The 26,926-nt window shown below is 42.5% G+C and overlaps 1 protein-coding gene across 9 annotated transcripts; it reads left to right on the forward strand.

Moving 5' to 3' along the window:
• The first annotated feature begins 280 nt into the window (after positions 1-280).
• On the forward strand, positions 281-25,152 carry LOC132470382 (NLR family CARD domain-containing protein 3-like). Of its 9 annotated transcripts, none has more exons than XM_060068947.1 (19): positions 281-400; positions 661-1,065; positions 1,237-1,353; positions 1,516-1,632; positions 2,568-2,684; positions 2,847-2,963; positions 3,038-3,154; positions 3,229-3,345; positions 3,426-3,536; positions 3,719-3,770; positions 5,703-5,928; positions 7,730-7,774; positions 7,874-9,650; positions 9,842-10,012; positions 12,921-13,094; positions 13,494-13,667; positions 21,035-21,208; positions 21,385-21,431; positions 23,484-25,152. In XM_060068947.1, exons 2-19 carry the CDS (start codon positions 998-1,000, stop codon positions 24,467-24,469), a joined length of 4,707 nt encoding a protein of 1,568 aa, XP_059924930.1. In that variant the 5' UTR covers positions 281-400; positions 661-997; the 3' UTR covers positions 24,470-25,152. The 9 variants fall into 9 exon arrangements, with proteins under 9 accessions (XP_059924930.1, XP_059924933.1, XP_059924932.1 ...); XM_060068950.1 differs by having other exon boundaries at positions 3,232-3,345; XM_060068949.1 differs by having other exon boundaries at positions 3,041-3,154.
• Positions 25,153-26,926: the final 1,774 nt, after the last annotated feature.

Raw genomic sequence — 26,926 nt, forward strand, 5'->3', positions numbered from 1 at the left:
TTTGTGGAGGAGCATATGAAGTCTTAAAATGGAATCCACAAGATATGTAGTTGTGTTTGTGTCCAGGCCTCCCGTCTACCTTGAATGAGGAGATGGAGGAGGGGGGTCCTACTTCTAAAAGCACCATGTCTAGGGAACATGGCCCCCAGAGCGAAGCTGAAAGGTAAGAGGATCTCTCACTGTCTGGGTTTATGTCCATCTCAGAGGTCAACACTGATTTATCATAAAACCATTAGTTTCATGACTGAAACTGAGTCAAAGTTGTGTGCGTTTCGTATTGAAGCCCCGAGCAGCAGGACAGAGCAGACTCCCCTGAACCCAGCTGTGTCTCCATGAAGAGTGACTGGTCTATGGATCCACCTGTCACGTTTAAAGATGGAAATCAGTCTATTGAAAAAAGGTCAGTATTTGTCAGAGCATGTATCACATGCTTATTGTCTATATGGATCCACCTGTCACGTTTAAAGATGGCCGCCCCTGCAGAAAGGAGAGGTAGGACTTTCAAATGTAATCCACTGTGGTAAGAAACCTCGGTCTATGGATCCACCTCTTAAATTTAAGATGGAAATCAGTCTACTGAGAAAAGGTGAGTATTCACCAGAGATTATAACAATACAGAATCTATCGAACGTCCATAAATCCTATTTCTTAATCTTCTAGAAGAGTCCAGCCGGAGAGAGCAGACTCCCCTGGACCCAGCTGTGTCTCCATGAAGAGCGACTGGTCTATGGATCCACCTGTCACGTTTAAAGATGGCCGCCCCTGCAGAAAGGAAAGGTAGGACTTTCAAATGTAATCCTGTGGTAAGCAAACTCGGTTTCTCCTTGGCCACATCACCAGCCTTGTCGTGCATTATTTTCCAATAACGAGTCTGACATGCTTAATTTACAAATGCAGCCTCTATTGAACATGCATAAATCGAGAAGTTGCGTGTGTATCGTATTGAAGCCCCGAGCAGCAGGACAGAGCAGACTCCCCTGAACCCAGCTGTGTCTCCATGAAGAGCGACTGGTCTATGGATCCACCTGTCACGTTTAAAGATGGCCGCCCCTGCAGAAAGGAAAGGTAGGACTTTCAAATGTAATCCTGTGGTAAGCAAACTCGGTTTCTCCTTGGCCACATCACCAGCCTTGTCTTGCATTATTTTCCAATAACGAGTCTGACATGCTTAATTTACAAATGCAGCCTCTATTGAACATGCATAAATCGAGAAGTTGCGTGTGTATCGTATTGAAGCCCCGAGCAGCAGGACAGAGCAGACTCCCCTGAACCCAGCTGTGTCTCCATGAAGAGTGACTGGTCTATGGATCCACCTGTCACGTTTAAAGATGGCCAACCCTGCAGAAAGGAAAGGTAGGACTTTCAAATGTAATCCTGTGGTAAGCAAACTCGGTTTCTCCTTGGCCACATCAACAGCCTTGTCGTGCATTATTTTACAATAACGAGTCTGACATGCTTAATTTACAAATGCAGCCTCTATTGAACATGCATAAATCGAGATTCTTGTTTTTATAGAAGACACCAGCATGAGAGAGCAGACTCTCCTGGACCCAGCTGTGTCACCGGGAAAAGTGACCAGTCTATGAATCCCCCTCTTAAATTTAAAGATGGAAATCAGTCTACTGAGAAGATGTGAGGATTTACCAGAGATTATAACAATACAGAATTTATCGAACGTCCAAATATCCTATTTCTTACAGGGGTGCAAACTCGTCACCAAATTCCAAGTTCTGAACACAAATAGGGAATCCGCGGAAATTGTGTAGATCTGCGGAAAAAAAAGAAGTTGGGTGGGGGTGTCTACGTCTCATCCGAGTTATCGACGAGTGCTTGCAAATGAGAGGCAGAGTAGGGCGGGGCATGACTTTGAGTACTAGCCAATGAGAGGCAGAGTAGGGCGGGGCATGACTTCAAGAACTAGCCAATGAGAGGCAAAGAAGGGCGGGGCATGACTTTGAGTACTAGCCAATGAGAGGCAGAGTAGGGCGGGCATGACTTTGAGTACTAGCCAATGAGAGACAGAGTAGGGCGGGGCATGACTTCGAGAACTAGCCAATGAGAGGCAAAGTAGGGCGGGGCATGACTTTGAGTACTAGCCAATGAGAGGCAGAGTAGGGCGGGGCATGACTTTGAGTACTAGCCAATGAGAGGCAGAGTAGGGCGGGGCATGACCTTGGCCCCCGTCTGCTAACCTCCGCTGCTGCTGATAGCTGCTCAAAAGAGGAAAACGGACTGGTACAGGCAAGGCAAAAAAGCACAAGTAATGTGCTATGGTAGGGTGGGATGGAGTTGGGAAGGGGGGGGCTAGGGGATGGATCTCAAAAGATTTATCACAAAAATGTAAAAGATGCGACTGGGCTTTTCTCATTGTTAGCACTGCTGTATGTCTGAACATCACTGACAGGCTTTCATGTGTCACTTAAACAGAGTTTGTTTAGAAAAATGTAGCAGGAATCATAGGAAAGGCCCTGGACGCTGTGTATTGCGCTTTTTCTTAATTCTCTGCAGAATTTTTTTTGTCACCTTTTGAGCCATCCCCAGTTTGCACCCCTGTCTTAATATTCTAGAAGAGTCCAGCCGGAGAGAGCAGACTCCCCTGGACCCAGCTCGGTCTCCATGAAGAGCGACTGGTCTATGGATCCACCTGTCACGTTTAAAGATGGCCGCCCCTGCAGAAATGAAAGGTAGGACTTTCAAATGTAATCCTTTGGTAAGCAAACTCGGTTTCTCCTTGGCCACATAAACAGCCTTGTCGTGCATTATTTTCCAATAACGAGTCTGACATGCTTAATTTACAAATGCAGCCTCTATTGAACATGCATAAATCGAGATTCTTGTTTTTATAGAAGACACCATCAGGACAGAGCAGACTCCCCTGGACCCAGCTGTGCCCCAGTGAAGAGAGACCAGTCTATGGATCCACTTCTTAAATTTGACGATGGAAATCAGTCTACTGAGAAAAGGTGAGAATTTATCAGAGATTGTAACAATACAGAATCTATCGCACGTCCATAAATCCTATACCTTGATCGTCTAGAAGAGTCCAGCATGTGATAGCAGACTCCCCTGGACCCAGCTGTGTCTCAGGGAAAAGTGACCAGTCTATGGATCCACCTCTTAAATTTAAAGATGGAAATCAGTCTACTGAGAAGAGGTGAGGATTTACCAGAGATTATAACAATACAGAATCTATCAAACGTCCATAAATCGTATTTCTTTATCTTCTAGAAGAGTCCAGCACGAGAGAGCAGACTCCCCTGGACCCAGCGTCCCCATGGAGCGGGACTGCTCTATGGATTATCCTTTTAATCTCAATGATGGAAATCCCCAACCGGTTAAGAAAAGGTGGGGTTTTAACCAATATATTATCATATTAAACATCAACATCCACAAACCATAACTTCAAGATGGGTTGGTTGTTCTAGGAAGGTCAAGCATGAGGATACGGACTCTGCGGGATCCAACTGGGTCTCCATGAAGAGTGACTGGTCTATGGACCCTCCTGACCAATTTAAAGATAAGATAGGAGAGGAGAGGTGAGAGTTTGACAAAACAGACCTGTAGATTGTTATCGTACTCACCTAGTGCTTAGAATGTTTAGAAGACGGGACAAACTCCATCGATTTTTGAGTGTGTTTGTTTTGTGTATATGTATGTGTGTGTGTGTGTGTGTGTGTGTGTGTGTGTGTGTGTGTGTGTGTGTGTGTGTTCTCCACAGAAAACAGCAGGAGAGGTCAAAGATTAGCAGGGCTCAAATAGAGCTTATCAAGGTGTGTATAAGTATATAAGTTTAAGCATATAATCAAGCACTATGTGTTGATATGGATCCTCCTGCGTCTGAAATAAAGAATAAAAAAAAAGAAAAAAAAAAGCACGTATGCAAAGATTCACAAAGATCAAAGACGAAGGTCGGGTTAGCTCAGGAGGTTGAGCTGGATGATTTATCAACCGAAAGTTTCTAATTAAATAACCATGTCGAGGTGTGTCGAGGTTTCTCTGAGCAAGACCCCTAACCCTCCATATCACCATGAAGTTAACGGTGGGAGGAGTTATATCACCATGGAGTTAACGGTGGGAGGAGTTATATCATCATGAAGTTAACGGTGGGAGGAGTTATATCACCATGGAGTTAACGGTGGGAGGAGTTATATCACCATGGAGTTAACGGTGGGAGGAGTTATATCACCATGGAGTTAACGGTGGGAGGAGTTATATCATCATGAAGTTAACGGTGGGAGGAGTTATATCACCATGGAGTTAACGGTGAGAGGAGTTATATCACCCTGGAGTTAACGGTGGGAGGAGTTATATCACCATGGAGTTAACGGTGAGAGGAGTTATATCACCATGGAGTTAACGGTGGGAGGAGTTATATCACCATGGAGTTAACGGTGGGAGGAGTTATATCACCATGGAGTTAACGGTGACAGGAGTTATATCACCATGAAGTTAACGGTGGGAGGAGTTATATCACCATGGAGTTAACGGTGAGAAGAGTTATATCACCATGAAGTTAGCTTTGAGAGGAGGAGTTATGTCACCATGAAGTGAGCGTTAAGCTCTTTGTATTTTCTTCGTTGCTGTCTCATTGTTGTTTATGAGGTTGGTTGGTCTGTAGGAAATGATAGACTTTTATGCTTTTAACTAGGGCTGTCGAACCAAAATGTCGGATTGATCACATGATGTGAATGAACAGTGATTAATCGCAATATAAAAATTGGAAAAGCCCCCAAATGGAGACATTTAATTTCAAAATACATTATTACATGACATTATTGTTGCAGATGAGTAGAATATGGTAGAATATCCTGAACTACACTTATAACACCACTGAGACCTATGGTCTACATTAGCCTTTTTAATGGAACTCTATTCCACAGAGGAGCTCTAGTTACCTCACCACTAGGTAGATAATGTTAGTATCTTTACAATGAGGGGTTTAATATATTAAGGTGGTAAACATAGCCAAAGTGGTTATAATTTAACTTACAAAATATGATGATGGTAAGCAGGCGGACACATTCGGCCCAGCGCTGAGGGCATTAGCCTCCATGGTGCACCTTTTGAGAAATGTGTGTCCACCCACGGCCGCCCTTATAGTTACCGTTTGGCCCCTTATATCGGTGTGAACTTGCAGTTTGAGTGCTATAACAAACGTTTTGGATTACTCCAGTACTCTTTAAGTAATGTTTTACTGTACCGCGTTAACCCAACCCTGGTTGAATTCCCTTTTCAACAGTACAATAACCGTACATCGGAATGATTTTGTCTTTTTCTCATTGATATATTGTTGCTTCAACCCATTTTCAATGGAGCAGACTCGGCCTGGTAGTAGTCTGTTCAGTTTACTGACTTCATTTTCGGTTCATGGACATTTGGGACACTACACTGCCCACATGTGTAAACCTTACCTGGACATATAAATGCAGGCAGCTCTGCAAAGATCCAGGTTGTGAGACATATGTCATCATTTCAAATGTGGATCTTCGGAGAAATGCTGTACGCAGAACTGTAAATTCAGCTTTAATGTAAGCAATAGATTTGACTTAAGCCATACATTAACATCAAAAAGCATTTATTGTGGTGCTTATAGTCTCTAAGCTTCCTTCTTTAGACCAGCAAGACATGAATCCTTGACAAATGCTTTTGATGTCCTCCGTTTGTTCAGAGTAAAGTTCTCGTTGATGTTTATTCTGTTCTAGAGGGCTGAGGAGAACGCACACGCTTTCCTGAAAAAGGAGCTGAAGAAGCTCTGGAGGGTTCTCTTACCAGATTACCCACAATACTCAGACAGTGAGTGGGAGGAGGAGGAGGTGGATGGTAAGAACAAGGAGCAGAGGAGGCGCGCCATAGAGGGAGTGGTAGACATCACAAAGCACTGCCTGATGGAGATGAACGAGGAGGAACTGGCTGACAAACTGAGAAGTGGTAAGACACTTTTTTCTTTTCTTTTTTCTATTTTGGATGGACACTTTTTTAATACAGATATTTAGGGTTCATCCCTTCACTTTTGTTGAATTTAAAATGTGTTAGTAGCCACTAGGGAACACATTTGTATTTGACGGTATTACCCTACCTGCCCAAGCAAGCAGCCATGCCCGACCGGGTAAGGAAACCCCCTACCCCAACAACAACAGCAGCTCTGAACCAAAGAAAGCATTTGATATTCCAGTTGATTTGGTTTGCATAGCCCTTAATCATGTGCGCAATCTGAAAAGGTTCACATGACACATTATATGTCACACCCTAACCTCTTAGCCCTCCAATAGGGAAAGGAAAACTCGCCACATTATCAAGGAAGAAATCTAACCATTGTGTAATAGCAGTACGGTATTTAGATTTTTTCTGCATCGGAAATAAACCGGGTGCGGTGGAGATTGTGGCAACATAGTTTTCAATCTTGATCTCCATTGACAAACAACAGCTACCTACACACCACTAGTAGGTGCCAGACGCTGCCGCAGCTAGGGCTGCCACAGCTAGGGCTGCGGCAGCGGCTGCTAATGCTGAAGCATCTTTGAGCTCTCGCTGTCCTATCTCCTCCTCGCTATACCGGGCCTGAATTGAACATCAGCAAATATTCATGAAACCTGTTATTGTCCACCTCAACCCTCTCCTGTGCATCATTTGACATGTTGCGTGTCCTGTGCTTCAAACATTTCAGAGCATATTACAGGGGTGCAAACTCATCACCATTTGGGGAAATTCATAGTTTTTTTTACCACAAATAAGACATTCCCGTGAATTCTGGGGGGGGGGGCTCATTCCAATCCTCACTGAGTACTAGCCAATGAGAGGCAGAGTAGGGTGGGTCACGGCTCTGTCGTGACGTCTGAGTACCTTGTTATTAAAATAACGCCACCTGCGTTTGCAGCAGAGTAGAACGTTCACATAGTGTTTGGCATAAAGAATGGCAAAAACACGGGATTTAAGGCCCTTTTTTTTCGTGTCGTTTTTACCAAATATGCCTGTCTTATATCCGCCTTTTCCTCGGCATGGTCCGCGCGTTTACACTGATGTAATTTACCTGCTTGATTTCGCACATCCCAATTTCTCCTCTCAAACCCTACACATATTGGGGGTTTATTTTTCATGCTAATGTGATTAGACGGCATTGTGGTACCAGGGGCGGGATTTGGGTAGAAGTGCTTCTGCATTGTCTCTACAACAGAGACAACGCAGCGAAATAAACATGAGTATTTCTTACTGGAGAGACGCTGAAATCGGCGAGCTGCTGACCATCATGGGAGAGAAGGGGATGCAGTCGCATTTAACCCAGAGGAACTTTCCTTGCAAGGCTTTTGTCTGGATAAAAAACATGTGGTCAGCTAAATAAAGAATATGTTGGCGTTTTTGCACTTGTAAATAGATAATCGTGTATGCAGCCTACACTCAGATGTCGTCTACTAATTCCTTAACGCGAGTGACTTGAATAAAAAAAAATAATAATCATTTGGAATATTCAAATTATTCTAAAGAAATCTACTCTCAGTGCGTAGACCCGCCTATTCCAATGAACCAAGAAAGCCAGCTCCTTGACGATGGCGGATTAAACCCCCTCGGTTTAACACAGGCCAGACAGTGAAATTGAAGGGTGTGCCAAGCCGCAACCGTACTGGCTTGGCAGTGCAAAAATGCCAAGCTGTTCTGACAAAATACTACTGTCATATTAGCAATCATATTAATGTGGCAAAATCTAAATGATCCTGAAACATTTTCTTCATAACAGGCAGTCGTAGCCATGACCAGCCTCTCCAACCACATCCAACAACAAGTAAAAAAGCCACTTTATATCATGGAATTGCATATTTTTCCCTTATTAACATCTGGACACCATCTATTAACTGATGTATTTTGTTGTTTTCTCATTAAGAAACTGTTGCAGTCGAGTGCCAACATAAATTCATGGCTCACCTGAAGCGGAAGTTCCGTTCTGTGTTTGAGGGAATCGCTAAAGCAGGACAGTCAATACGTCTGAATAATATCTACACAGAGCTCTTCATCAGAGAGAGAGGCACTGGAGAAGTCAACCAGGAACATGAGGTCAGATGGATTGAAACTGCTTCCAGGAAACCAGCAAAGGAGGAAAACCCAATCAAATGTGAAGACATCTTAAAACCTTTACCTGGACAAGATCAACCAATCAGAACAATAATGACAACTGGAGTTGCCGGCATTGGTAAAACCTTCTTAACGCACAAGTTCACTCTGGACTGGGCTGAAGGCAAAACGAACCATAACATAAATTTCACATTTCCCATCACATTTAGAGAGCTAAATTTACTGAAAGGGAAAGAGTTTAGTTTGGTGGGACTTCTTCATCACTTCTTTATTGAAACCAAAGAAGCATCAAACTGCAGATACGACCAGTACCAAGTTGTCTTTATCTTGGATGGTCTCGATGAGTGTCGACTTCCTCTGGACTTTCAGAACAACCAAATTTGGACTGATGTCACAAAGTCCGCCTCTGTTGACGTGCTGCTGACAAACCTCATCAGGGGCGACCTACTTCCCTCCGCTCACATCTGGATCACCACACGCCCTGCGGCAGCCAACCAAATCCCAGCTGAGTGTGTTGACAGGGTGACAGAGGTAAGAGGGTTCACCAACGCACAGAAGGAGGAGTACTTCAGGAAGAGATTTTCAGAAGACGAGAAGCTAGCGAACACAATCATCGACCATGTCAAGACATCACGAAGCCTCCACATCATGTGTCACATCCCAATTTTCTGTTGGATCAGTGCAAATGTTCTGAAGTACTTCACAGGAAAAGAGATGCCAAAGACCCTGACTCAGATGTACAGCCACTTCCTGCGGGTACAGTCCATTCAGGGGGACATGAAATATCATGGCAGAACTGAAACAGATCAACAATGGAGTTCAGAGAGCAGAAAGATTATTGTTTCTCTGGGAAAACTGGCTTTTAACCAGCTGAAGATAGGCAACCTGATCTTTTACGAGGAAGACCTGGCAGAGTGCGGCATTGATATCAAAGCAGCCTCAGTGTACTCAGGAGTGTTCACCCAGATCTTTAAAGAGGAGTGTGGGCTGTACCAGGACAAGGTGTTCTGCTTTGTCCATCTGAGCATCCAGGAGTTTCTGGCTGCCCTTCATGTCTTTCTGTCTTTCATCGACACTGGTGTCAATCTGCTCTCAGAAGAACAGCCAACCTCAATGGAAGATGAACTCCTCCTCTACAAGAGTGCTGTTGACAAGGCCTTACAGAGTGAGAATGGACACCTGGACTTATTCCTCCGCTTCCTCCTGGGCCTCTCTCTAGAGACCAATCAGAAACTCCTACGAGGTCTCCTTGCAGAAAGGAAGAAAGGAAGTAGCTCAAGGATCAATCATGGAACAGTCCGTTACATCAGGGAGAAGATGAGAGGAGATCTCTCTCCAGAAAGTAGCATCAATCTCTTCCACTGTCTAAATGAGCTAAACTGCCGTTCTCTTGTGGAGAAGATCCATCAGTCCCTGACATCAGGAAGTCTCTCCGGAGAATCTCTCTCTCCTGCTCATTTTTCAGCGCTGGTCTTCATCTTACAGTCATCAGAAGAGGGGCTGGATGTATTTGACCTAAAAAAATACCCTGCTTCAGATGCGGGCCTTCTGAAGCTGCTGCCAGTATTTAAAGACTCCAAAACATTTCTGTAGGTGCACATGTTTAACAAGCCAATTTACAGTAAACTACAAATAGACTAGTAATAATATCCAAAACATTCACAGAGCACTTTTCACCTTCAACCAAACAACTCGACATAAGTTCTACATAAATAAAATTGATAACATTAGTCAATAATAAAAAAAATTAACTAACATTTTCCTGTTATTTTGTTTAAAGGCTGAATGGCTGTGGTCTGTCAGAGGAATGCTGTGAAGCTCTGGCCTCAGTTCTCAGCTCCGACACCTCTAGTCTGAGAGAACTGGACCTGAGTACCAATGATCTGAAGGATTCAGGAGTGAAGCTGCTCTCTGCTGTACTGGGGAGTCACTGTACACTGGAAACACTCAGGTCAGTTCTACTCAATGTGCAAACAGTTACACCAAAAGGTTTCCTATCGGAAGAAATTCCAGAGTTCTTGTGAATATAAAAGTTTATAAGCATGAATAAAAAAAATCATGAGTAACACGCAATATATTTCATATTGTGTTGGCATGACAGTCCAAGATGTCTTTATTATCTTGAAGTTTGTAAATAATGGTATAAGGTGTATTTTATTCATATTCCGTGAAAATTAAGTCGGACACACATCTCTAGGGCTATCAAGTTATAGTCGGTTGGTCGTACAATGCTGGTGTTACTTTCATAAGGAGAAAAGTGCTTCTTCTTGGTCTTTCCTGTATTCTGGTGCATACTGGGGATGGCCACTACCGATTACCTATTACCTACTATTCACTCAGATTCATAGCTTACATCCTGACTGGCAGGGCCTGGACAAGCTTACACTGCATATACAGACCTACTTTATGGCCATTCCACCAGCTATTACTATTTGACCTATTGTTGTTATTCTGATATTGAGACAAATCATGATCACTGTCCAATAACGTAAATTTTTTTTTTCTCTCAATGTCTACTTCAAATGCAGTTAGAAATATGGGACAGTTGCTTTATTTTGTTTATAGTCTACTAGGGGTGTGACGATACACTCAGCTCACGAGACGAGACGAGACACGATATTGGGTTCACGAGAACGAGACGAGACGAGATTTTAAGAAAACTACAATGACAAATTATATGACTGGACCAACAGACTTTTATTTAACCAAGTCGCGCATGCATTTTGAAATGTTTTATTATAACATGCATGAAATTGAAACTAAAACTACAATTTATAAAAGTTAAATTAAAATAAATTAAATTAAATAATTCTCTTTTTTTCAATTGCAAACAATATTATGTGCAAAACCAAATCAAAGTACCCCAAATGTACTTTGATTAAATGTATTCGTTTTTGCGGTTATTCAGCCTCTTCTTCTCCTCCGGAAAAACACGACCGCATTGCATTGTGGTATACGGGAGTAACATGTAGGCTACATCGTATGTACACTCAAATTTTCGGTATTTTAAGTGCACAATATAGTGCATGAAATTAACCACTGAGAATTCGAATACCACTACAAAATGGCGAGCACCCTATATAGTACACTATATCCGTGATAGGGAACGATTTCGAACACAGCTTATGGCTGCTTTCGATGCTTCCCCTGCTTCCCCTCCTTCTCCTCCTCTTCTTTTCCTTCTCCTTCTTTAGGTTCTGGCAGACTAGATGTAGCAAAGGCGCATTACTGCCCCCACAGGCGACAAATAGAAGTTTGGATAAATCACAAATCTCGCGAGACAGATTTTTAACGCAACGGGTAATATCGTCGAGTTTGATCTCGCGAGATCTCGTGGCACGAGATCTCGTCACACCCCTATAGTCTACAGATCAAAAGACTAATTTAATATGTAACTTACTTGCTCCTTTTAAGTATTACATTGCATTGGGAGTCTAATTCCTCCACTGAAATGGGTGGAAAGTGCTTATAACTCTCTGCCAGTTAGCGATCTATCACTTCTCTACATGTAGTTGTGTTGCTGGAATGCTGCTGAGGGAGGTAGCCAATTCGATTGATTCGTTGATTTGTCCAATCCTGTGGTGATAAAAAAAAAAAAAAACTGTACCATTGGCCTGGGGCACACATTGGTGGGCACACAATTTTCGTGCGCCAATGAAAAGCTGTCTCTGCTTGATATACAGCAAAAAAGTGTGCGAGCTTAAAATGACTTCAACGTGGCCGGCGCCCCTGACTTGGAGGAGGGCTCTATTTCGATTTACCAATAACTAGCCTAGCCCAAATCATTGAAGTTCAGGCGCATTTAAATGGTTGCTTGCAGTGGCAAGTACGGTCTATCACACAATTATGCAAGGATATACGCTATGATTTTTTGTTGATTTAATTCATATTTATAATAGTAGATTCATAGTTAGCAGATATAGTCAAGTGAATATTTCCCGGGGGGCGGCGTCCTAGCGCCCTCTATTGACCCACTGCCTTCATGGTAGAGCAGGGTTTAAGCCGGATGGCGATAGCCGCACCAATTACGTAAGTACCTTGTGGGTACCGTGTTTGTTTGTTTTTATCCCCCTGTCGTCCGGAAGTGACGATTCTGTCGACCAATCAACGGACGGCATATGTAGTTCGAACTTGTTGGCCCCCTTTCAGACCGCTTGGTACCCCAACGGAGGAGCACTGAGCGATAAGTACAGCTAATTGCGGCTAAGTCCGGACCCTGCCGCAGTGCTTTTCTACACATACAACAGTATATCAAAACCCATGACAAGGGCAAGCATCAGTTACCTTCCAAACATTACCTGTTAACATAGCAAAAGGTGTAACCCCCTGATTCCTATTGGGTTAACGTTATTCAAATGAAGCCAATCACACACCGCCTACACCCTCTCTAGGTTGAACAGTTGGTGGGGTGCGATACCTGGGTAAGATGAGCCCAAGACCTGTTGGTCTGTGGGGGATCTGTCGTTGGATACACAAAGAAATTACCATTTGGTTCTACACAACACCAACCCCTCAGTTGCTCCGTTGGTCAATTCCTTAAAGAACAATATGGGGTTAAAGAAGACCTCTGGAAGAGAGGGGGAGGAGGAGAACAAGATGAAGATGAATCTACAGCAATTGTTGGACAGCTAGATTACCAAACATGAGAACCGAAATATTAAAATAAGAAAAAGCCAAGCTACATATGGATTTTGAATTCCCTTCATTTCATTTTTCATTGTGATGTTCAATTTCAGAAAATAATGTGGCAATATTGAATAGTTAAATCTGTCAAAAGTTGTATATTATCTAATCTAAAATTTAACTTTTTGGTGACACTGTTCTGACTCCAAACAATATTTCTGTTTATTTGTGCGAAGGCTGACTGGCTGTCATCTGTCAGAGGAATGCTGTGAAGCTCTGGCCTCAGTTCTCAGCTCCAACACCTCTAGTCTGAGAGAGCTGGACCTGAGTATCAATGATCTACTGGATTCAGGAGTGAAGCTGCTCTCTGTTGGACTGGGGGATCCACGCTGTACACTGAAATCTCTCAGGTCAGTTTTACTCAATGTGCAGTTACACCACAAGGTTTAATATCAGAAGACATTCAACAGATTTAATACTGCAAAGGCAAAATTCCCAAATAATTTGCATATTTTTAGCTTTTCTGAAAATCCTATGTTTGGATTTTCTGTTGCCATGGAAGTATAAGGTCTACATTACCTTTTAAGTTTGTTCAGGATGGTATCTGATATATGACTGTATTACATTCCTATTCTACTCATTATCATGAAGTTAGACTGTAAGGTGACGTTTTATTAATATTTCCATCTGACGTCTAACTTTTCACATTTAAATGTATAATTTATAAGCATTCACAATGTTAAGTAGTCAAGGCTTGTGCTGAGATACAAAAAAACATATCAACATGTTCATGTATATTTTGTGTAAAGGCTGAATGGCTGTGGTCTCTCAGAGAGATGCTGTGAAGCTCTGGCCTCAGTTCTCAGCTCCAACAGCTCTAGTCTGAGAGAGCTGGACCTAAGTACCAATGATCTGAAGGATTCAGGAGTGAAGCTGCTCTCTGTTGGACTGGGGAGTCAAAACTGTACATTGGAAACTCTCAGGTCAGTTTTACTCAATATGCAGTTACACCACAAGGTTCAATACCAGGAGACATTTAACCGATATTAATCATACATATATATTTGAAATATTCAAATAATATTAACATATTGATTTTATTTTGCCATGACAGTATAAGGCAAAAGTATATACATTATATAAATAGATGTGTTATTGATTATATGAAGTGTGTGAAAATAATAAATTACTAGAAAATGCAGAGTGCTGTAGTGCAAAGTGAGGTAGATTTTTAATTTTTTTGTAAAGCCACATAGTTTAAGACGAGACCGGTGGGCGATTGGGTTTGTTGACGATATGTTTCCACTACGGAGCGACATAACCCGCTTCAACTTTCATCATTACAGACATTCTATACGTTGTTAGAAAGGGTAGAATCTCCACAATTTATTCATCCGGTTGTTTTTTCTATAAATCATGAGCACAAAACCATCAATCATTGATATTTACCAGCATGGTAAACCGTAAATGCCAAAAAACAGAGCGACTCCCTACTTTTGAAGCAATCTGAGAACCGTAATATGTGTCCATTCCTCAATTATTTATATTCCAATTGTCCGTGAGAATCCACTGATCAAAAGCATCAAAATGGTTTTTCATAAAATTATTCCAGCTTGTGAATATCGTCGTGTAAAGTCCATTTGTTTACTATCTCCAAACTTTGTTCGTCAACTAACATCCAGACGTTCGCACTCGTATCGATATTTTCTCTACCTCCAGTATGGAGTTGTTGGGTATGCTTGTTTTCATCACTTTGCTGGCTACAAAGTAAAAGTGTCCCCGTCTTTTTCTGTTCAGTTTTCACCCCGGTACAGCCCGTGAAGTAGATGGAGCGCTCCCAGTTCGAAGGGCCAATGGGCTTTGTTTACTTTGTTTCGCGGCTTTAGTATAGGGACACCGTATTGGCTATTGATATATCAATCACTTGGGCTTCTAGCCAATGAGTTTACCTTTCCAACGCTGCCAGGCGTGTCCAGGTGTGATACGTATGAGCCGAGATATAAAGCTGCGTAAACACTGCGTCAAGCTAGCAATACAATCATTCTGTTTATGTACAGTTATTTCCTGTTGATTTGTGTAGTATGTAATATCATATATCAGTGTTTATTTGTTTTCTATGTAAATAACACCCCATTGAATTGCATCTATATATTTCTTCATTATATTTGGTGACATTTGTGCATTGCATTGTGTTTGTAGGTCAATTCAGTCCAGTATATTCTGTCATTTTTCTATGATGGTTACTATCCGGTAGTGTCTCATCACATGACAATATCTCAATATGGCCATATCAAATGAATGTGTGAAAAAAATATGTTTTGAATCATGGAAAAAGGTTTTATAGTCACCAAAATGCTTCAGTAATGTTTCCAGTGTCACAGAAGTGAGTAAATGCATTTGGCACAATTTGGCCATTTGGAGACATTTTGGAGAGGTTTGTGCCGCCAGTGACAACACACCATAAAAACTCCATTAACTCCCAAAGGTTTAGGCCTAGAACTCCAAAATTTCTTCCAGGTGTAGTTGGCATGATGTAGAAGGTATTTGGCATATTGCCATATGCCTTACATAAAGCACATCCTAGTTATTGTAGTTCAATTATGACCTATTATTTTCGAAGACAAAAAAATTGCTTTAGAGCCATGTTTGAACTGATGTCATTTAGGTTGTGTGTATGATACATGCCAGCGACCACGGACGCTTAGCTCAAAATCTGTGGAATCCTCACGGAAACACGCCAATTTGTGTATGATACATGCCAGCGACCACGGACGCTTAGCTCAAAATCTGTGGAATCCTCACGGAAACACGCCAATTTCCATGATATGGCCACGGATTTTGCTCAAAAGCAAGTTAATGACACACATATTCCGTGGCGAGCATGGTCCTGGGGTGCTCGCAGCATCTGGCTGCCATTATTCTTATAAGGTACCCTTCACATCCTCTGATATTACTTACCTTCTTCTATAACATTAATGGCTTTTTATTGACGTAAACAGCTGAAAGTAAAGAAAACAACTGGTGGAGAGTTCTATTTAACTGTTGTCATTCATGTTGGATTTGTAGTGCATTGATTTTGGGACTCTTAAAAGATTATTGAAAAGTAATGTACATCCTTGTGATGAAGGGAAACTTTTTTTTTTTTTTTATATTAAAGCAAAATATTTGATTTAATATTAGAGCATGATCATGGGAAAGTACAGGCAGCTAAGTTACATTAAGTGAGACAATGGGTGAACAAGATTCTTGGGAGGGGAACCTTTTATTGTTGGTAGGGAATACACAGGTAGCAAAGGTAAGTGGGGGAGACCATTGTGGAGAGTTTAGGATTGGTGGGAGAGGCCAAGTTAAGTGAGAAGGTCTGCAAATCTGCAAGCAAGGCTGCAAGATGAATCTACTCAACAAAGAAGTCAGTCGATTGGCCTGGCCTCAGTGTCAGACTTAAAGGTCCCATGACATGCTATTTTGTGTATTCTTTAATCTAGGTATTAGTGGGCAACTAACACAGTATTCAAAGACGTTCCCGAAATTCAGCCGTGGTGCAGAGTTACAGCCACTCCGAGCCAGTCGCACATTGAGCTTCCCCAAAATGCGCTGTTTTGGTGTCTGTAGCTATAATGCAAATGAGGAGGAGCGAGGCGGGTCACGGTACCATGCGCTCTGTTTACAGTGGATGTATCACAATGGCGAGGCGCACACAGCTATTAGCCGTGTTCTGTAAATATTCTAGAACACACGGGAGTCCTGGAGCTCTATATCGAAATATTATCATATAGCCTGCATAGATATCTATATCATATAATATATATTATCACAGCCAAAAGCTGTGTGAGCCGATATTATGAATCTCAAACGACCGCGTTGGGTTCTCCGACGTTCCTGGTTCTTCAACGTCCACATCCATGTGAAGTAGACTGAACCGCGACAAGGAGGAGAAAGGGATTGTTGCCGGGCAGCGCTTAGGCACCTCCGCCTCCGGCGGTGGTCCCTCAGCGGGGCTCAAGCGGGAGACATTCGCCGCCAACAATCCCTTTCTCCTCCATGTCGTGGTTCATGTTCTTGAGGGAGTCAAAGCCAAAGTTCCTTCCCCCCAATTCATTCTCAACCTTGGCTGAGATAACCCCCACACTACGAGTCTCGTTGTAGAAATACCAGAGACGAGAGTCCGACGTGTTATGCGCCATAACAACAAAACCAGAACGGTTATCCAAATAACAAGGACGTGTACAACACTTGCGTTACAGTCCTGGAGCTCTATATCATATAATACATAGATATCTATATCATATAATACATATTATCACGGCCAAAAGCTGTGTGCGCCTCCAGACGATATTATGAATCACAAAAGACTTTGTCGGGTTCTGCGACGTCTCTGGTTCTTCCACTTTCACATCAACCTGAAGTCGACTGAACCGCTCGCTGCCTGCCGCCGGCTGCCCACTGCCGGGCGATGGTGCCTCGTGGCAACCGGCGGCATGTCGCAGTTCATGTAATTAAGCGAGTCAAGCCAAAGTTCCTTTCCCCCAATTCCTTCTCAACCATGGTTCAGATAACCCCCACGACAGTGTCGTTGTGGAAGTACAAGAGACATCAAAGAACCGACAAGAAACACTTGCGTTACAGTGTGTGTATTCACACACACACACACACACATGTGGCGCTCGCACGGTCGAGTCTCATTGGCGGGCCAACGTCTCTGGGCGGGCCAGGCAGAGTAAGGGGAGGAGCTTAGATGCTTTATGAGTTTATGACGTCCTAAATAAAGACATTCCAAATCAGCGCGCTTGAGCCTCAGTTTTTTCAAAGGCGAGCAGAACAGCTAGTGCTCGTTTTGCACCAAATGCAAGTTTTAGCCACTGGGGGACCATAGGCAGGCCAGGGGAACTCATATTTATGTTAGAAAACCTCATAAAGTGAGATTTTCATGTCATGGGACCTTTAATGGCTCCAGTGGGAATGCAAATGTAATCTTACCCTCTCTCAGTTAGAGAGAGGAAGGGAGGTTTCTAAAGATACAATTCCTTTAATGTCAATAGTAATTATTTGAACAATGTTAATATAATTTGTACATAATCTTATATTTTATTCATGATTGATATTTCCACGACACTTGGAACTAAACTGACCAATTTGGATCGCGTATTCAACAATGCTATGGTATAATTTAAATTGCACGGTGAACCGAAGAAGTCTAATGATTACGAGGCAACTAAATGAATGTCGACAATAAAAAGAGCCAGGAGACTGGCATGGCCTCAGTATCAGACCACTTGTCTCCATTGTAGGTAAGCCTGCTCCCTAACACATCACCCTTCCGTTAGAGAGCAATGGAGCTACCTCCAGGTACATTATCATCTCTACTGCAGAGCGTAGCTTTAGCTGAAGCATACTGTATTCTATACATATCAGCGGTGGTGGGCCGTCAGGGCCAGCAGGGCCTTCTCTGCTGGCCCTGTCAAAATCGAAATAATGTATATATATAATCTTTTTCAAAATTACATACATTTTTATCTGAACGCATCTTAATTCCATATTTTCTTTCATATTCTTTTTTCATATTTTTTTCATAATTACAGAAGGAAAACCGTTTTTTTTGTCAGGCTGATCTCTGCTGAATAACGCATCACAGCTAGGTTACATGGACTAGCGGGGCCAGCACTAAAAGTATTGCTAGCCTTTCGCTGAAGCTGCCTCCTCCCATTGGATAATACATTTGACTGACGTCTGTAACCAGCCAATCAAATGTTGATGTGTAGTAATATGCCGCTTTTCCACTGCATGGTACCAGCTCGACACGACTCGACTCGACTCGACTCAGCTCGCATTTTTTGCGTTTCCACCGCGAAAACATGGTACCTGGTACCTGAAGTGGCTGCTTTTTCTAGTACCGCCTCGCTCTAGGTTCCAAGCGGCTGAGCCGATGCTAAAAGGTGACGTCGGCAGACGGCCGGCCACTTATTGGCCAGAGAGTGTGACGAAGTCACGAGAGCGACATGGCAACCATGCTGGTAACAGCCATAGCAGCGCCGCAGCCAACATATATTCCACTTCTTCAACTTCTTCAACATGCCAGCTAATAATAGTAATGTTATCGATGTCCTCCATTGTTGTTATGTGGGTTCTGTCCATGTGTGGGTTGCGTAGGTCTTGTTTGCGTCGCGTACAAAAATATGTCACGGCCCTTTCGCGCAGCCGACCCCGCCCACGTCCAGGAGGTACTATTTGCGGTGGAAAAGCACCCGTGCTGCTACCGTGTCGAGTCGTGTCGTGTCGAGTCGTGTCGAGTCGAGCTACATGTGCGGTGGAAAAGCGGCAATAGAATGCCCCCAGGGCCCAGCAATATGCCGGCGCTGGCCCCCGGTGATGTCATCAGCGAATTATGAATCGTTGGCGGTACAGAGCTGATAGTGAACTACTATGGCCACCGCCTTCACAGCACCTAGCAATCCTTTTTCTGATCTCCTTCGTCTGCCTTTTTCAAGGCGATCGTTTGGAGAGAGGAAAATAAAGGTAAAGGTTTTGTGCAGCACTTTACAGAGTGCAACTACAGCCGCTATGACTGGCTAACGGCTAGCACCGTTCAAAACAAGCTATTCTGCTGGCCGTGTTTGCTGTTCAACATCAGTGAGGGGACATGGAACAGCGCCGGATTTAGCAGTCTTAACAGCTTCACCAAGGCAACTTTAAAACATCAGGCCAAGGGTGATGGGTGAGTTTTACTTTGCACTGTGTAGGAGCGATAATGTTCTTGTGGTACTTTTATAACACATTTTTTGTAATTGTTGGAAACACAAATATATTGCTGGAATTTGGGCAGCAGGCTTAATGGTAATGCTGTGTGTGGATGCCGCTTAATAAGCATATTAAATGAACCCGTTCACTGCTACTCCTGTGGGCTTAATATTCTGGCTGGAATAGCTGTTGTAAAATATGTGGCATAAAGGCCTACTTGTGTGTTTTATTTTTGTTAATGAACTGGCGTTGCACTTGTAATATTGTTGCTATAGGCTACTTTATTGAATCCGTTGAAGTTGCAAAAGCATTCAGTGAAAATAACAATAACTGTGAACACTTTTTGTGTGTGATATGCAATCTGGTTGCGGAGTGACATAAGGAAAGATCTGATGGTGATGCTGCATTACTCTAGCTCTGCGGTAATGCAAAGTGGTGTGCGTGTGCGCTGTTGTTGTTGCTGAAGATCAACTGTCTTGTTGTGGATGATATGCAGTAGCGCATATTGTGGCTTTGTTGGCTGTATTGGCACCTAATATGAAATTTGTTGGCCGTTTGTGGAGTTTGTTACTGATGGCCCTGACTTTAACCCACGGTACGCTACTGCATATCAGAGTACAGCATTACATGCTATATCATATTGCTGCATCTCAGAGTTAATCTATAGGAAGCTATCATGTTCATTTCCCAGCCACCATTCTCTGGAGGAGAAACTGTCCTTCTACCGCTGCACCATCGAAAGCGTGCAGGCCTAGTACATATCCACCTGGTATGCCAGCTGCTCAACAGCGGACAAGAGGCCTTAGAAAGGCAAGGCAACTTTATTTATATAGCACTGAAGAAAGGATTATGAACACCGCCCAAAAGATCACTGGCTGTGCCCTGCCTCTCCTGCAGGACATCTTCAGTTCCCGCTGCCTCACCAGATCTGCAAACATTTTGGAAGATCCCTCACACCCCAGTCATCATATGTTTGCACTGCTGCCCTCCAGCAAACGTTTCCTTTCCATCAAATCCCGTAGAAACCAGATACAAAATATGCAAATTGCCCAAAGTAGTTTTCACCCCACCGCAATACGGACATTGAACACTTCACTTTCACACAGGGTCCTTACCAGAGACCAAGCCCCCCTGAGTGTCGGATTGTATGCATTGTATGCATTTTTTTTTTTTCAATGCTACCTCACTGTCACTTTAAGCATGCACTGGAGAATGTATGCAAATTTGTGTGCTAGGATGTGGGGATGCGGGATGGTAGAGGGAGAGTGTATAGTGTCTGTGTATAGCTGGACATTGTACTGTTTTGTATTGTTTCATATTCTATATATAACTATTTTTATAAAGCACCGAGAGGACTGCCATCCAATTTCATTGTATCCTGTGCAATGACAATAAAGAATTATATTCTATTCAACTGATTATCAATGGAGCTCCGAACCTTTGTTGTGAGACATTTATCCCGTTACCATGACAACCATACTACACACTGTGATACAGTATACATTTGTCTCATATGTTGTCTCGTGTGTGTGTGTGTGTGTGTGTGTGTGTGTGTGTGTGTGTGTGTGTGTGTGTGTGTGTGTGTGTGTGTGTGTGTGTGTGTGTGTGTGTGCAGGTTGTCTGGCTGCCTGGTCACACAGGAAGGCTGTGCTTCTCTGGCCTCTGCACTGAGCTCCAACCCCTCCCATCTGAGAGAGCTGGACCTGAGCTACAATCACCCTGGAGACTCAGGAGCTGCGCTGCTCTCTGCTGGACTGGAGGATCCACGCTGGAGACTGGACACTCTCAGGTATGGAGTGGACAGCTCACCCCTCAGGAACAATGTCTCCTACAAGGATTCAACCAGATGCTTGGTGACGTGGTTTGAAAAGGCAGCTGTAACTCAAGTTGTGTAGAAAGTGAAGAGACAGCGGATGATGAATGTGAAGGTTTCAACATGCTGCTCTCCCTTTGTTTCCTCCCCAGTGTGGAGCACCGTGGAGTTAGGAGGCTAAAACCAGCTCTTAAGAAATGTAAGTGTTCTGTTTGATTCATCCCAACACACTATTGAGATTGAAAGTCCATCCACACTAGCCGTCCATGCCATATACGGTGAACGTGCTTTTAGCGTACAGCAGGAAGGTTGTTCAACTGTATCTTCTATGCCAAACCCAAAGCAGCTATGCTATCTACAGCTGGCGTTTACCTTGGCTGATTATGGATAAACAATGTAGATTGGATGTGAATGTGAACATTCATATGATATATAATTGTAAATGAGATGTGAATGTGTACATTGCATTCATATGTTATACAGGGTTACTCCCCAAACAAAGGGAAGAGGGGGGGAAATGCCTCAAAGAAAGAGTCAAGCGACAGCATGGCTGTACTTTCAAATCAGAATAGTGGAATAATCGTCTGAGTGCATTTTTAATAAAAAATATAACACTTTTTTTGCTGATAGATTCTAATTTACAGACCAAATATAATATATATAACGGCCATATGTTATGCATACGCTGCACGTACAAAAAGGAAACAAACTTTGATGCCTGGAAATTAAAATTGATTAAGTTGAGTTTTCAACAAGGCAATAACGTTGAAATGCCCCTTGAAACATTTAATACATTCTTAAACTATGTATCAAATATGACAAAAGATAAACTGGCCCTCTGCAGCTGTTTTCAAAACAATGGTTGCCGCCGTCATTCTTATGTTACCTTGCCTATTTACATCGTGACACTGTGGTTGTGAGGTGCACTGCTGCGTTTGAGTAGTTTAATGATTGCAAGTCCTTGTTGCTGCTCGTGATACACAACCCTGATAAGGGTCTGCAGAAATTGTGGAACTTTAGTCTAATATACTGTGCAGTGTGCTGTCATCATCGCCACGGCATCTCCAAGAGCATCTGAGGGACGGAGGAGGTGTCATTGGGAAAGTCTTTCCCTCTGTCAGTATGGCTTTGCCGAAGTGCTTAAATCTACGGCTGCTGTGCATATTCTTGAAACTCTATGGAAAGGTCTTTGTCATGATTAGGCGTGAACACTCGGATGTGAATGCTCTTCGTCTCCACAGAGACCAGCCACTGGATTCCATAGATGTATTAGATGAATTATAGTATATTATATTAGCCTATATTAATGTAGGCCTATATTATACAAAGCTTTTAGAAGCCAATATTTTTTGTCAAATTGAATTTCTGACCTAGCAGGGCATGTCTTCCGTGATTGGCTTTGGAATGGATATTTGCTGTCATTCTCGGGTACATGAAATGCAACAGTTCTCAATGGCGCAGAAACGGGAGAGAGAGAGCGGCGTATTTTTCTTTAGTTTCAAAATCTTGCTCTTGTCCACTCTTTAATGCTCAATTTCACGATATAATTGAATATAGCGGTTCTATAAAACGACACAAAAAAAGCACACTTATTCGGGAACCGACACTGATCTGGGGCCGTTTCCCTTGCTGTCATTGGAGGCTAGAGGATTTGATCTGACGTCCACCAATCAGGGGAAATTGCTTAAGAATGAAGCACAAGTTAATGATAGGGAAGGCGCTAAATTAGCAGCTAGCGCAATCACAGCAACAACAACAAAAAAGCGAATGCCCCTGTGGCGACTTAAATCGGATTGCAGACATTTAGAGTACAATAAGAACACTTACTTTATTCTTCAACATCCTGTCTTTATGGCTTTATGTTCGATATGTGCACAAAGCTGAGGCTTTATAGATATTGTTTTTTTTTCTTACTAACATGCCTAGTAACCTAATACTTGATATGTAATGTTTTTTATATGTTTATAATGTATGAACCAAGAATGGGGAAAAAGGATTTGCAGACGATTTCTTCCACCCTGTGGCAGAAGAGAGCGTAGAAGCTCATGGCACATTAGAAGGAGAAGTTGAAAGATCTGTCAATAGCTTAATTTGTCCTTTAGGGTTGAAAAACCGCAATGTTTTCGGGAAAGGTTTTAAGAGAGGCTGCACTCTCTCTTGAATCTTACCTACAGCACATTTTAAAATGACTAATATTTCTTAATAGTTCTGTTTGGTTGTGTAGCCTAATCATGTCTTCTACCCCTTTCAGATGCCTGTAAACTCACACTGGACCCAAACACAGCCAACAAACGACTCTCTCTGTCGGAGGAACTCAGAAAGGTGACAGAGGTTGAAGAGAAGCAGAAATATGCTGATCACCCAGAGAAATTTGACTCCTATAGCAAGGTGTTGTGTAGACAGGGTCTGACTGGCCGCTGTTACTGGGAGGTAGAGTGGAAAGGAGAGGTCTCTATAGGAGTGACATACAGAAGAATCACAAGGAGAGGTGATGACGGCAAGCTTGGAAGGAACAACAAGTCCTGGAGTCTTGAGTTTCATGATGATCATTACTCTGCCCAGCACAGTGATAAAGATTCAGACATGCCTACACCCTCTGGCTCTGATGATGAAGAAGATGTTGATGATGAGGATGATGATGATGATGATGATGATGATGATGGTAATCAAGATTATGGTGGTGATGATGATGATGGTTATGGTGTTGATTATAGTGATGGTGATGATATGCTTGATGATGATGGATATGACAAAAGTGGGTATGATGACTTTGATTCTGATAAGGATTATGATGTTGACGACAATGGTGATGATGACTTTGGTGATGAGGATCAATATGGTGTTGATGATGATGACTATGATGAGGATGATTACTATGGCAAAATTGCTATTGAACGTTACTTTGCCTGGTGCAACGGTAGAGCAACAGTCATAAGTCTCCCCATCACTAGCTATGATGATGACAATGACATTTTCAGCGGTGATGAAGATGACATTTCTGGTGATCCTGATGTTGCTGACTTTTCCTCTGCCCGACACAACAGCTCCACTGGCTCTAACAGAGTAGGAGTGTATCTGGACATGCCTGCTGGCACTCTGTCCTTCTACAGAGTGTCAGCCTCAGACACACTGACACACATCCACACCTTTCAGTCCACATTCAACCAGGAACTCCAACCTGGGTTTGGATTTGAGTTAAAGGGCTCTGGTTCAACAGTGTCTCTGTGTCGATTGTAGAAACACACACACACACACGCGTGTGCACACATACATACACATTTATTTGTCATATTTTTTGTTCAGTGAATGTATGCAATATTATTTTAAACATTAGTTAATGCAATGTTTTCTATTGTTGTCTTGATGATTCATATGGACCCCGACCCCTGAAAAATCCCAGCTTAGATTTTGTTTTAATCATTTTATTTCCAGTGTGTAGTAGGGGTGTAACGGTACATGTATTTGTATTGAACCGTTTCGCTACGGGCTGCTCGGTTCGGTGCGGAGGCGTACCGAACGAGTTTCCATACGGACATATTAAGTAGAGGACCGCATGTGTGGAACATGCTGCGGCCGCACATGCACAGTTGCGCACACCGTAGCTGTGTTCGAAATCGTTCCCTATTCACTACTACTCACTCACTATTCCCTATATAGTGATCATGATATAGTGCACTATTTAGGGAACGAACAAACGAGAATTTGTTTCTAAACGTCATTTGCATCACTAAATGCGCCGGGTATTTGTGTGACGCAGACAGAGGCGCCCACATCATGTAAACAAACCGGGAACTCACGAGGAAAGCTGGAGGTTGTATTGATGATGAATGTTACATTTCCTTGTTCAAGTTTTTATTAATTTTGAATGTTAAATATTCTATGTTAAATCCCAAATAAATTGTTGACATTTCTTAACGAAAGTCGGAGACTCCATCATTAAATATATTCGTTTTCGCGGTTATTCAGCATCTTCTTCTCCTCCCGAAAAACACGACCGCATTGCATTGTAGTATACGGGAGTAACATGTAGGGTACATCGTATGTACACTCAAATTTTGGGTATTATTATCCTGCAGATAATGTGGATAAGGAGATTTTTCTGGCAAAAAACATGACGATTGAGTGAAAGTCATCAGGGCTAAAGATTGGGGGGGGGGAGTAAAAATTAATCTGAGCAACAACTTGAAACTGTTTAGTGTTGCAATTGTTCATTGTTGCACATTAGATTGAGAAAAGATTTGTTTTTAAAGAAACAGTCTGAGCCTTATTCATGTTATTTAATCTGAGTAACAACTTGAAACTGTTTAGTGTTGCAATTGTTCATTGTTGCACATTAGATAATATATTTAAAAAAAAAACAGTCTGAGCCAATGTTATTTATTTTTATTTCTACATTTCAGAATCTTTATATTTTTGAGCAGAATTCTAGCTTTGTATTGTCTAATGTTCCGATTGTAAAATGAACAACTTGAAGCACATGTTATGAAGCACATTTATATTTAGCATTTTGTTTTCTTACTGTACCGAAAATGAACCGAACCGTGACCTCAAAACCAGGGTACGTACCGAACCAAGATTTTTGTGTACAGTTACACCCCTATTGTGTAGTCATCCAGGCTTTTTTGCTGTTTTACTTTATGCAATTAATGTTATTTCAATAAAAAGTTAAATGTTCAAGTAGGGATGGGAATTGATAAGAATTTCACGATTCCGATTCCGATTCCGATTCTGCTTATCGATCCGATTCCTTATCGATTCTCTTATCGATTCTCATTGGGTGAGAAAATAAGTATAAATGTGTTTGTTTGTATTAAATCTCTTTAATATCTGATCAGAAGTGCTTCTAGTATTAGAAAATTGTACATTTTCAAATCAATTGGTCTAGACGAAAAAATATATAAAAATATATGCCATCATTATGTGCCATACAACTAAAAACACAGACAAACACAAACACAGAAAACAGCCAAGTAAGAGCTTGTGCCTTTTGGAATGCCAACAGTGCTCATTTGCATTCAACTTGTAACAAAATTCAACTGACATAAACAAAATGAAGCATTGATTAGACAGAGATTTATTAGATGGGCCTACCTATTAAACCGTTGGAACACACAAGACCGGAAACCATAGCAATGCCGGTAAACAAATCCCGAGAAGCCCAATCCCTATGAGAGCTCCCCGCGCTACGGCCAACCGGAGGCGACAGAGCTGTTGGCCGTGATATTATATATACAATTATAATATATTATATACTATTATATATAGAGCTCCGGGAGTCGCAAACTGCAACAATCACTTTCTCCTCCATGCCGCAGTCACCCCGGACTGCACTGCACTGAGTTTGACGGCTGAACGCTGATTGGCTGTTACGTTACACATGTCACTCAGTTATCACGCTGTTGAACGCTGATTGGCTGTCATCACGACAAAAACTTGTCGCCGTTTTTCTCCCGCGAAAATTTCGCCCTTACACGTGTCTCTACGTTCACTTTGTATGGGATCTTGTCGCCCCGTCGCGTTTGGTGTGAACACACAATGCGATTCTTCCTCGGCGGCGCCATGTTTGCTGCGTTCTGAACCAAAACAAAAGCAGCGTGTGTGTGACGTCATGACGCATTTGCCGCGACCGGAACCGATAAGCGGAATCGTTAAAGGTTGGGTATGCGATTTGCGAAACACCAGCAGATTTTGAAA

Source organism: Gadus macrocephalus, chromosome 13, assembly GCF_031168955.1.
Source record: "Gadus macrocephalus chromosome 13, ASM3116895v1".
NCBI classification, from domain to species: Eukaryota; Metazoa; Chordata; class Actinopteri; order Gadiformes; family Gadidae; genus Gadus; species Gadus macrocephalus.